This window comes from Polyodon spathula, chromosome 11 (genome assembly GCF_017654505.1).
Source record: "Polyodon spathula isolate WHYD16114869_AA chromosome 11, ASM1765450v1, whole genome shotgun sequence".
Taxonomy (NCBI): Eukaryota; Metazoa; Chordata; class Actinopteri; order Acipenseriformes; family Polyodontidae; genus Polyodon; species Polyodon spathula.
In genome coordinates, this window is record NC_054544.1 from 37,636,086 (window position 1) to 37,649,782 (window position 13,697).

Here is a 13,697-nt window from a genome sequence, read left to right on the forward strand (position 1 = left end):
TTTCTGCTGATGAAATCATGTATTCCTTTTTGGTTTCATGCAGATTCATTTGAATCAATGAAAGAGTCAATGATTGCAAGCAAGTTGCTGATTTCTTCCCAGCTGGGAAAACATCCTTTGATGAAATAGACTTATCATGTACTTGCTTATTCAGTAAGGGCAAATAATGAATGCAATACAATTATGTCTGTTCTCTTTTGAATATCAAATAATGTGCCCACATACCATCTACTACACCTCTGCTGCTTGACTAATCTGCTGAACTTGAATCTATTTGCAGCACCAAGGGAATACACCATAAAACATGCTTATATACTAATGGCATTACTTTTTCATCATGAAATGTACCTGTATGAATCTGCCTGTAGCAGGGTAGCGTCAGAAAGGAGACTCAGTTGGGAAAGCTGCAGTTAGGTGTGTAAGCACTATTTTAATACACAAACAGAAACTCAAAAACAGGAACACACAAACAAGACAATACTAAAAACACACTGACACACCGTTTGTAATAGGCTGTTACTATATTTTTAAAAATGTATTTGTAACAATTGGAGAAAAAAAAGCACCTTATTGTGTTAGCACTCTGTTTTAAACTTAATGTATGTGATGTGTATTGAAATAACTTTTAAAAAATATCTACAAGTGAAAATAAAAACATCATGTCTAATGCTCAACTGAAATGATGGGTCCTAAAGAGGGAACTCACTTATTTAAAGTCTATGGCTATGACAAAAATACAGAATTGTTTATTGTTTATACAAACTGCTTATCTGTGCTTGTACAGTACGTTAACACAGAAAGCACTTGCCCCAAAGATGTTGCAAAAAGTAGATATAGGAATATGTTGGGGTTTTTTTTGTGTTGCGTAATTGATCATGTTATCAAATTGACACATTGGACCTGATCAACTAAGTCTTGTTGCAGTTTAAAGCACATTTTTACAGCACTTTAAATATGTAACTCACTACCATCGTTATTTCTATTTCATGTCTTGCTTTTTATGAACGAAACTGGTGGAAATGTACACTGAAGTAAAAGCTCAGTGGCTGTCAGTATCGTGGCAGATCATGGAATGACAGAGTGAGGGTAATATTAGGGTTTTCTATGAAACGCTGCTGTTTTAAAAACATATTTCTTTTGTCAATTGACAATTAAATCCATATGTATTTCTTTACCATTGTGAAGTACTTATTTCACAAGGTTTGTATCTTCAGCACCCTGTCTGATTAAATTAGTGATAGCTGCCTGCAGCAACAGCTGCTCCAGCCTCACTCATAATATTTTTTGCTAACTGCTTCCACTCTCCGCTGTCTTCTGATCATTTGTTCTAATTAGAAATGAATATTCATAATGAAAGTGATAAATAAGAGACAGTTCCTCAGCTGTGGTGATGTGCAATTATGTTTCATCTTAACAGCGTGAGGGCTTCATATATGAGGTGCTCCACAGTTTTAGGTGTAGTTTTCTCACTTTAAGAGACATTGTTGTGGCATAGCAATGGTTTTCCCAGCGATCTTGGCTGTGGGTTTTTTAAATTTCATGTGCCAGTTTTCTTTCCCCTTACTCTTGAGGGGATCTACAAAACCAGACTATGCAACAGTTGACTTCTATACAAATATCTGTGCTTGAGCAATCTTGAATATTGTAACAAAGCTGCACTTCACTCGTTCGTTCATCGCTTTAAAAACTTAGACCCGACACAGGAATTGAAGGTTTAGCGCTCTTTTAATAGAATAAAAAACGGAGCACTAACTAAACAGTGGTTAACCTAACTAACATACCAGACAACTAAGCCATTTACCAGTAGACATAAACACAGTTTACACACTGTACTCACACTTATAATTGCTCAGAAACAGGGCACACACCTTCGACATAGGGCACACACAGCTTCCTTCTCCTCAGCAGTCCCGAGTGATTTGGCTGTGGGGTTTATATTCCCCACAGAACCAGACATAGGCAGCTGGCACCAATTTACAATTGGCAGAGCCAACTGCCAAAACAAATTAACAGTAGCACACACTTGCACGTGTGTTTGGCAGGAAGGATTTTAACCTTTTTTTGTTAAAAGATTCAAGCTAAGATTCAAGCTAATATTTACCCCAAGACAGGTTAAAGCTGGGCTTGCTAGCCACTTGGACTATGAGTGGTGTGAAAATTTGTTTGTATCTGCTATGTTTGTTTTTTTTATTTTTTATAATATATAGTTTAATTAGCATATTCAGTTTGGATTTTGTTAAGGAGTTATCTAACACTGAGTCTGTTTACTGCCTTATGCAGCTGGCAACAGGGAAGTTACTGAACTGCAGATGCACAGATACTTCATGTCACCTGTCTAAGGGCATGTTTCGAGGGGGTTCACTTCAGTAAAACAGTATACGCTAGGCAATATATAAGCTGTGAAATAATAGCATACAGTAAATGGATAAATGAAATACCACAATACAAAGGAATACAGGTAATGCAGTATACATGTAACAACAGTTATGCATCAGAGTAAATCCTGAACCCCCGTCAACATGGGCAATGTCACAATACTGCAGGGCATTACCACCCCACTTTGCTCCTCAGTGCTGTAATATCCCCAACCCAGAGAAAAGTGGAGACCTTTTTGGTTAAACAGCCACTTTTGTGACTCCGTTGGTCTGCCCCAAACCTCCTCTAAATTTCTTTCCTCTGCCTCGGGTAGTCACAGGGTCCTATCGCCCCTGGATAAAAGAACCATGTCAGCAATGGGGTCCCAAAGAAAGAGATGTTAAAATTTCATGCTGTAACCTTAATTAAACATACTCTGATAAAATTAAAAGCTGACGAATAGTAGCAAAGATAGTGGGGGCACAGATTACATACAGGAAAATACCCCCCTATTTGGTATTCTACTGTCAAGGTAAGCTTTGCTATTTAACAGAAAGTTACTGAGGTCAGCTACTGTCAGAGGGGGGAAGAAAATCTGAGGACAATCAACAAAAACCTTTAAACAATTTGGAGCCCTTTGAGTCTTTAAACCAAATCCAATAATCTTTTAAGGAAGAAAATCAATCACTGACCTTAAGAGCTTCTCTTTCTTCTTTATGACAGAAACAGAGCTTTCTCTCAGAGGCCCTTTTTCCTGTCGATTCATCAGAGACCTTGGATCCCTCCTTCAACGTGCATGAGACTGTTGCTAAGGTGAGAAGATACAACTGTCTGCCTTGCAGCCTGAATCTCAGATTAGATTAGTACTAGTACTGCATGAAACGATTAATGCCTCTATCAATGACCTGTTTTTATGTTGATTAAGTAGAAACACTTAATTTGGGACTAGCAATGAGGTTTCAGTTTATAGAGGGATGACATTTTTAAAAGCCTAAACTCCAATCAGTGCAATTCTTCTAAATTCAATACACATAGCCACTGTGAAATAGTAGCTTTTTTTTTTAAGCCTTAACGCAGAGTAAGTGGTTATTGCAACCTGTCAATGACCACCATTCGCAGTGAAGCATCCTGCACAAAAAACAAGGGTGTTTAACAAGACAAGTTACGAAGAGCATTACCTTACAGAGTAGAACACTTCTTAGCACTTTCAACTAGGCAAGAACCCCCTTTTTTGTTTATAAATTAGACACTTGTTTGATTTGAATGACATCAGGGTTTATTTTAAGGTTAGCATATTGGATTTAGTCATACAAATCAATGTTGTCGACTTAAAGTTCTATAAATAGCATGAAATATAGATTATCATAATTTCATTTTACTTGAATCCCCCCGTTCAAAAGAAAAAGAGGGTGCAAGAAAAATTAGTTTGCCTCTGAAGCCATTTAGAGGGCTCCTGTTTCTTTAGAATGTACTTATTTTTAACACAAAGGCTACCTGTAGAGAATTATGTTTATAGCCTTGACAAACTCTGTCAATAAAAAAAAAGGAGTACAACTAGATGTCTACACCCAGTATAAACAATCTGAGTCCATACAATGTAGCATGTTATTACAGCCTTAAATTCAAAATAATCTTGCATGTATATATTTTTTGTTATTTTTTTTTAATACTGCAGTGGCCACAAGTATAGATCTCTACCCATACACCTACAAATGAATAAAAAAATTGACGTAGACTACATGAAACAGAACATTAAAAGATGAGAATCAATGGGCAATTGTAGCCAACAAGCACCCTTTGTCTACAACTGACATAGTTTACCGAGTTATGTGCCAAATTATCAGAAACCGTGACCATTAACCAAATAAAAAAATGAAATGTTTCAAGTACTGTAGAATAATACAGTTATAAAACACATAACCAGTCAGCAATTTGATTCAGTTTTACCTGCAGTCAAAGTACATTTTAGATGCTTTCATGCTTATAAATAAATAAATAAATAAATACAAACATTACTTGATATGCTGTAATTGCTTCTGACTGATCTACATCATTTTCTGCTGTTGGCGTCTTTTTTTTCTCAATCTGTTTTTGATAAAATCAGAAAACAAGCGAGTTGTTCCACGCTCCTGTTTGTAAACACAGTAGACCTTTGGAAGGGGTGGATTTGATGACATCACACAATTCTATTGCTGTTCTGTAACAGCAGTAGAAATACAGGGTCTGTTGTAGCATACCTAATGTAGTCCACTTGATGTGTCTTGTAAGTGGATTAAGCAGGTTTAGTCCACTTGATTGGACTAAAGTTAGTACACCCACTAATCCCGATTGCAGAGTACCAGAAGTTAATCATCACAGGTAGATCCTCTGCTACATCAGACTAAACAAGATCCTGATTGTAGCGTAGCAAATCAGATCCGTGATGATCCTGTTCAAGTGGATTAACAAAGGCCCTGTCCACTCTACAAAATCTTGTTAGTCCAGTTCAAAGAGTCCACACTGAAATACCGTTTCATGTTTAGTCAAGCTAATGCGTACAAACACTATTAAAATAGTTTGATTACAGTTCCTAGCATTGCAATGAACCGTGGGACTTAATATGACATTATTCCACCATGCACTGGATTTTTTATGTTTACAACCCAGCAAATATGATGCCCGTGCCCACGGAAGACATGAACGTTATGGCTTTGTTTTTTAAACACAAGGTACATTTTATCATAATGTGTGCATTTCGTTTTGAACTCTGAGGTTCTGCTTGACTGAATTCAACTGATATCAATGTGTCTTGATTTTGACATCTGATCATGTCGCTCCATGATCCACCATTTTAGAACAAGCCTCATCAGGCAAACATCTTCAGGTGCCTGTTCTGAGCACTATATTTGTAATGTCCACACACCAAAACATTTCAGGAAGCATTTTGGAGATATTGGAGGATACACAAAAAATGTAGTTCAGTATTACAGCGTCCACTCTTCTGACAAACCGTACTGCCTGATGGGATTTAATTTAGAACCAGACTTGAGACTGTGACCTGCGGTGGTCTCGAGTCCAGTTCTGGAGTACAGTATTAAACACTGCATAGTCTAGATGCTAACTGTATTTAGCACTTTTAAGCCAGTTTAAAGGCAACTAATATGGTTTAAAGGCATAGTGTGGACAGAATAAAGTATTGCACAATAAGGTAATATACATATATATATATATATATATATATATATATATATATATATATATATATATATATATATATATATATGCTTTTATATATGCACTTTTGATACAATTTTCAGTTTTACGCATTAAGATGTTAGTTAATATGCTTCAACTGTAAATAACAAGTTGTCCATTATCATGTAATTAAACTGTTTTGTGCCTATGCAGCAATGTCAGCAACTTAAAACGATTGGCCAGTTTGAAATGTGAGCAAAAAGACACAAAACGATATCGCAAAAGTCTGTCGGAAGCCTTAATAGTAGTACAGCATTTCATGTTAGATTTTGAAATGTCACGTTTGATTTATGCCAGTTTTTTTGTATTATATGTAAAACTACAAAGCTGTATGTAATTTATTATACGAACATCAGATTATTCAGCAGGTTTCATTTGACTTTATGAAGCAAAATTAGTTAATTCCATAAGTTGATGCAAAACTTTTGGCCAGGTCTGTAGGTTAGTCCTTATTATCGGTCTAACTTATTCCACTCAGTTAAACCAATTACCGGATCATCTGTTTGGTGCGCTGCAATCAGGATTAAGTTTGTACAGATTTGCAGGATTTTCTAATCTGCATTTTAGATCACCTGATGTGGACTAAATCACTGGTACACAGCAATTGACACATAATGACTGATTTTATTTTGAAGCGTTGCTTGTATGCATAACAAGATTAACACTAGAAAATAAAGTTTGGTTATTGTTCCATGTGTTGATAGTTCGAGAACACCCTAAGATACATTTCTGTTGTGCTTAGAGCTGATTAAAGTGTGTAGTTTTTTTTTTTCATTTTGTAACCGAAAACATGAACATTTATTATGGCATCCTACAAAAACATGACATGCAATGTATCATTTTGTTCAGGAGAATGTCCTTAATGACGTTTTATGTTTAATTGTTTTTTTATTTTATTGCCATTGGCACAGAAGCATGTTTTTTCATAATTATTATTTTAACATACTTATAGCAGTATTTGTTTTTCAAATCTCACCACAACTTTTGTGAAAATCATTATTACAAGCATATTTTGTGGGTCTGTATCGATTGCATTCCACTGTGTCTTTGGGGTTAAAATATTTTCTTTGAGGTTGATTTCTGCTGCCATGTGTGGTCGTGACGTCACCAAAATAACTTCTAAATACTTGAATGCTGCAGACTAATAACATCATATACTAGTTTTGCCATCATAGTCATGTAAATATGAAAATTAGACACCCTGCTAAATCCATAATGCTAACCTTAATGAGCTAAATGTTGGCAAATCTCTCTACCACCAATTGCTGTTACCATAATGTTTTAATTACTGGTTCTTGTCTCAATTATCGTTATTTCATGACAGAGAAGGTGGGTGAGGGCACATGGTTGCAGCAACATGCTTCAGATCTTATATGTTTACTTTTTATCCTGCCTCAAACCTTTACTTTTAAAAGGTACAGGGAGACAGATTGTTTCAATGACAGGGCAGTATTTCCCTACTTGCACTGTTGCCTAAATTTCAGTGTTTACATGTCAGATGACTGCAAACACAACATGTACAGTAGATAAGGTTGGTGTAAAACATTCCGTGCAAGAAGGTGTACTGTATGTTTTCACATTAACAGTATCCATAAGGCAATCACAATAACCCTATATTTTACGCCAACTTGTATAGCAACATGGCAAAAAAAAGGAAATGGTCTCTTGCAAGGAGAATAAAAAAAGACAGCAGTAGGCCTATTGTGTATTTTCAGCACGTCAAAATCCTAAGGCTTCTGTCTGTCGGGAGAAGTGATTTTCCTGTGTGTTTTACTGGAGAAACTGACATACATCTCATGTGTATTCTTATTATTTGAATCTCAATTTGTTCATTGGATGCAGTTGTTTGTGCCTGAAGGGTCTGGACACTTCTGCTTTTGTGCTACTCAGCCTCACCCCTCCATACCGACCTTGAATGTGGTGGCTGTGTGTCCGTGCACTGAGGCTGCAGGATATGTAGTCTAGGGTCTTGCATGTCACTTTATTAAAAGCTAAGAGTCATTTTACCCATCTCTACCTGACACTGATTGCTTGGCTAAAGGCTTTCATCTGACAGCTCATTTTTCACACGACCTGCTCGTTGTTTTAAAAGGACAGGGTTACATGTTGGGAAGTAAATTTCACAGCTTTCATAAATGTACTTTTTTAGTGTTTGTTTTTCAAAAAGGAACAACATATTATGTTTACCTTACAGGCTTACTGTCAACTTTCCAATAGAACAAAAGTGTCAAAACAATGATGAACAAATGCAGTATGTTTAAAATGCTTGTATGTGACATGAATCAGTAGTCTACATGAAAGGAGGCATACTATAGAACTGTTTACAAATCCATATAGTAACTAAAACATATGAAGAAAAATACTAAACAATAAACAAACGCTGAAAACAACACACGTAGAGGCATACAGTTATAGGCCGATGATGTTCTTCACGTTTGGTACTACAGTATATTGAAAGTAATATTTGCAAGGAAAACATTGAACACATGCTTCTTAATGGAAAGGTTTAAGGGTTACTTCTGCTCAGGAAAAATTGCTGTTGCCATTTACTGTGATTGATTTCAGTGGCAATGAAGATGATTCGAGGTTCTGCTTACCAGCTGTGGGGAATGTTTGAAAAGAAACAAGAAAAAAAATACATTTCTGCATTTATCAGCTCTCTGGGGTATTTGATCACTGCTTCTTGTGTCTCTGTGAGATATTAACATGTATTGTCATCTGTAAGGTACAACAATAACAAAAGAGTGAGGGCTATGCATCTCTTGTGTGCCTACTAGTTTCCAAGGAAAATGATCATTGTTGGTAGAATACTTCTGTATACTCACATAGTGATCCAACAAAGCAACCATGAAGACCAAGGAGCTTTCGAAACAAGTAAGGTATAAAGTGTCAGAGAGGCACAGAGCAGGAGAAGGGTACAAGAAAATTTCGAAGGTGCTGATTATCCCTCTCAGCACAGTGAAGTCCATCTTTAAGAAGTGGAAGGTGCATCATACCACCCAGACACTACTCAGATCAGGTCGCCCTCCCAAACTGAGCAGTCGGGCAAGCAGGAAAGTGGTTCGGGATGTCACTCTGAAGCCAACAATGACCTTGAGAGATCTGCAAAGTTACAGTGGCTTGCGAAAGTATTGACCCCCCTTGGCATTTTTCCTATTTTGTTGCCTTACAACCTGGAATTAAAATTGATTTTTTGGGGGTTTGTATCATTTGATTTACACAACATGCCTACCACTTTGAAGATGCAAAATATTTTTTATTGTGAAACAAACAAGAAATAAGACAAAAAAAACAGAAAACTTGAGCGTGCATAACTATTCACCCCCCCAAAGTCAATACTTTGTAGAGCCACCTTTTGCAGCAATTACAGCTGCAAGTCTCTTGGGGTATGTATCTATAAGCTTGGCACATCTAGCCACTGGGATTTTTGCCCATTCTTCAAGGCAAAACTGCTCCAGCTCCTTCAAGTTGGATGGGCTCCGCTGGTGTATAGCAATCTTTAAGTCATACCACAGATTCTCAATTGGATTGAGGTCTGGGCTTTGACTAGGCCATTCCAAGACATTTAAATGTTTCCCCTTAAACCACTCGAGTGTTGCTTTAGCAGTATGCTTAGGGTCATTGTCCTGCTGGAAGGTGAACCTCCGTCCCAGTCTCAAATCTCTGGAAGACTGAAACAGGTTTCCCTCAAGAATTTCCTTGTATTTAGCACCATCCATCATTCCTTCAATTCTGACCAGTTTCCTAGTCCCTGCCGATGAAAAACATCCCCACAGCATGATGCTGCCACCACCATGTTTCACTGTGGGGATGGTGTTCTCGGGGTGATGAGAGGTGTTGGGTTTGCGCCAGACATAACGTTTTCCTTGATGGCCAAAAAGCTCAATTTTAGTCTCATCTGACCAGAGTACCTTCTTCCATATGTTTGGGGATTCTCCCACATGCCTTTTGGCGAACACCAAACGTGTTTGCTTATTTTTTTCTTTAAGCAATGGCTTTTTTCTGGCCACTCTTCTGTAAAGCCCAGCTCTGTGGAGTGTACGGCTTAAAGTGGTCCTATGGACAGATACTCCAATCTCCGCTGTGGAGCTTTGCAGCTCCTTCAGGGTTATCTTTTGTCTCTTTGTTGCCTCTTTGATTAATGCCATCCTTGCCTAGTCCGTGAGTTTTGGTGGGCAGCCCTCTCTTGCCAGGTTTGTTGTGGTGCCATTTTCTTTCCATTTTGTAATAATGGCTTTAATGGTGCTCCGTGGGATGTTCAAAGTTTCAGATTTTTTTTATAACTAAACCCTGATCTGTACTTCTCCACAACTTTGTCCCTGACCTGTTTGGAGAGCTCCTTGGTCTTCATGGTGCCGCTTGCTTGGTGGTGCCCCTTGCTTAGTGGTGTTGCAGACTCTGGGGCCTTTCAGAACAGGTGTATATATACTGAGATCATGTGACACTTAGATTGCACACAGGTGGACTTTATTTAACTAATTATGTGACTTCAGAAGGTAACTGGTTGCACCAGATCTTATTTAGAGGCTTAATAGCAAAGGGGGTGAATACATATGCACGCACCGCTTTTCTGTTATTTATTTTTTAGAATCTTTTGAAACAAGTTATTTTTTTTATTTCACTTCACCAATTTGGACTATTTTGTGTATGTCCATTACATGAAATCCAAATAAAAATCCATTTTAATTCCAGGTTGTAAGGCAACAAAATAGGAAAAATGCCAAGGGGGGGGTCAATATTTTCGCAAGTTACTGTATGTGTCTGAGATGGGAGTCAGCGTTCCCGCATCAACAATAAGCCGGTCCCTACACAAAGCTGGCCTACATGGACGGGTGGCAAGAAACAAGCAATTAAAATAACATCTTAAAGCAGGTATGGAATTTGTGAAGAAGCATGATACTGCAGACATGGAAAAAGTTTTTGTGGAGACAAAAATTGAACTTTTCGGTCTAAATTCCAAGAGTTACATCTGGCATAAGCCCAACACTGCACATCACCCAGTCAACACCATCCTAACTGTATGTTATAGGAATGCTTCTCTTCAGCAGGGACTGGGAAGCTTGTCAGGATAGAGGGGAAAATGGATGGGGCAAAGTACAGAGGAATCCTTGAGGAAAACTTGTTTGAGTCAGCCAAGACTCTGAAACTGGGGAGGAAATTCACATTTCAGCAGGACAATGACCCAACGCACAAAGCCAAAGCCACACTGTAGTGGTTGAACAAGAAGAGAATTAATGTTCTTGAGTGGCCAAGTCAAAGTCCTGACTTCAATCCAATCAAAAATTTATGGCGAGACTTGAAGATTGCAGTCCATCGACAATCCCCAACAAACTTATCAGAACTGGAGCAATTTTCTCTTGAAGAATGGGAAAAAATTTCACCATCCTAATGTGCAAAGCTTGTGAGATCTATCTAAAAAGTAATTGCTGCAAAAGGTGCTTCTACCAAGTATTGACTTAAGGGGCTTGTGAAATGGTGGTGGGCAATTCGCTGACACACACAGAAGTTTTTATTAGAAACACTGCACTGGTGCTCAGTTTTATTATTTTAGCCCACAGAGGGCGCTGTTGTCCGTGGCCTAAATACCGACAACAGTAATCAGGTCCACAGTCATACCAACACAGGTAAACAGTCAACTGCTGGTACACTCACAGGTGCTCAGAAATAATAATGAAAGACAAAAGGCGAAAGAAAAAGGAAAAATAAAACACAGTAATAAAACTATAAAATAAAGGTGCTGAACTCGACAGTGTTACCCCAACCGTCGATATCTGCATGGCCCGGGTCTCCATCCTACACTCACCTGTTCCCTCAAACTGCTATACTGTTCGGGTTTATACCCAAGTTTTTCCCCGCTACTAAAAATTCCTTTTCTTTTTTTAATTAGTTTATTGTTGTGCTCATTCTTCTCCGGCTGTGCTCGGTACGGCCACAGATCTTCTGCCAGCTGGCTCATTTCATCTTAGAGGGGCAGGCTGAGGGAACAACAGAGTATTATCTTATAGGGTCAACAATCCCTCAAGGCCCACCTCTCAGCCACTCAGAGAAAGGGAAAGCCAACACACCCTCTTCCCCACCTCTCTGTGTCACTGCCATGACTAACAGACGGCTCTACGAGGCTGCTGCCCCCTTTCTGCAGTACCACGCGTGTGCCAAACAGTCAGCACAGATCTTCTTTGAAAAGAAAATGTACAAAATGAAATTTACTGGTTGCATAAGTATTCAGTAAATTTCATTTTGTACATTTTCTTTGCAAGTTTTGCTGACATCTAACCTCCTCCCCATATAACAGTGTTCAGTTTAAACACTACAGCTTTGAATAGAAAAAAGTTTGTTTGAAAAACTGTGCACACATTATTTGTATGGGGTGAATACTTCTGCAAACCACTGTGTGTGTGTAATATATATATATGATATATATATATATATAATATATATATAGAACGTTTGGGTGACCCACACACAGATATATATTATCTATATATATATATTATATAGATATATATATACTATATATATATATATATATAATATATATATATCCTATCAAGATTCAGAGACAATTGAAGCACAAAAAAATGGGAGTGATCAAAAGTAAATTGAGCATTGTGCACCTTGTATTCTGTATCGCTACTGAAACAAATAGGATCCTACAAATAATACATGCATAACATTTTTTTGGCACACAAGAGAGCAAACAACATATGCACTGTGAATTATTATGAAGTGACAATTTAATGAAGTGATCACTTCTGTAATTAAATACTATGTGTTACACTTTTGTCTCATTCTAGCACCCACCAGTTAATGTTTAAAATAAAATATTAATTAAAGAAACCAACTGTGTGTGTGCTTTTGTACAGTCTGTTGATACAGTTTTAATATATGTGGGAAACATTATGGAAAATTGAAGAAAATGTAATATTTTATGTATATGTATTCAAGAAGGTTATCATGGTAAAACTATGGAATTTCCATAATTATCATCGGGGTTCACAAACTTTTTCTCAGCACTATATATATATGGTGGCTTGCAAAAGTATTCAGACCCCTGACCAATTCTCTCATATTACTGAATTACAAATGGTACATTGAAATTTCATTGATATTTTATTTTTAAACACTGAAACTCAGAATCAATTATTGTAAGGTGACATTGGTTTTATGTTGGGAAATATTTTTAAGAAAAATAATTAAGAACTGAAATGTCTTGCTTGCATAAATATTCAACCCCTGCGCTGTGGAAGCTCCCAGTTTGCACCGATGAAAGAAATTGCCCTAACGAGGACACAATTACCTTACCACTGGCCTCCACCTGTGAACCATTGAAGTTGCTGTCACATTTTCTGGATAAAAACCCCAATGTTGAAGGATCATTGGTAAGGCTGTGAATCTGAAGGAAAATTAAGACCAAAGTTGCATTCAGTGGAAGCTGCATCACACCACCCAGGCACTGCCAAGAAAAGGCCGTCCCTCAAAACTCAGCGCTCAAACAAGGAGATTTTTGAGAGAAGCCACAGAGAGGCCAACAATGACTTTGAAGGAGCTACAGAGTTCAGTGGCTGGGAGTGGAGTAATGGTGCACCAGTTAACCATATCAAGAGCTCTGCATAACACTGGCCTATATGGGAGGGTGGCAAGAAAGAAGCCGTTACTCAAAAAGTACCACCTGAAAGCACGTCTGGAGTTTGCCAGAAAGCATGAGAGTGACCCAGCTGCGATGTGGGAAAAGGTTTTGTGGTCAGATGAGACCAAGATAGAGCTTTCTGGCCAAAACTCAAAGCGCTATGTGTGGCGCAAACCTAACACTGCCCATGCCTCAAGACACACCATCCCTACAATAAAGTATGGTGGTGGCAGCATCATGCTGTGGGGATGTTTCTCATCAGCAGGGACTGGGCATCTTGTTACAGTGCTGTGGGGATGCTTCTCATCAGCAGGGATTGGGCATCTTGTTACAATTGAAGGAAGAATGGATGGAGCAAAATACAGGAAAATACTGCAAGAGAATCTGCTTCAGTCCGCTTTGGGAGGAAATTCACCTTTCAGCAGGACAATGATCCCAAGCACAAGGCCAAAGCAACATTGGAGTGGCTCAAGAACAAAAA

The 13,697-nt window shown here is 38.0% G+C and overlaps 1 protein-coding gene across 1 annotated transcript in view; it reads left to right on the forward strand.

Moving 5' to 3' along the window:
- Nucleotides 1-13,697, forward strand: part of LOC121322539 (inactive N-acetylated-alpha-linked acidic dipeptidase-like protein 2) — a 300,815-nt gene that overhangs the window by 253,993 nt on the left and 33,125 nt on the right. Inside the window, exon 11 of the mRNA XM_041262641.1 lies at nucleotides 3,079-3,168. Within this exon, the coding sequence (XP_041118575.1) occupies nucleotides 3,079-3,168 (90 nt within the window). The remainder of the gene's footprint in view (nucleotides 1-3,078; nucleotides 3,169-13,697) is intronic.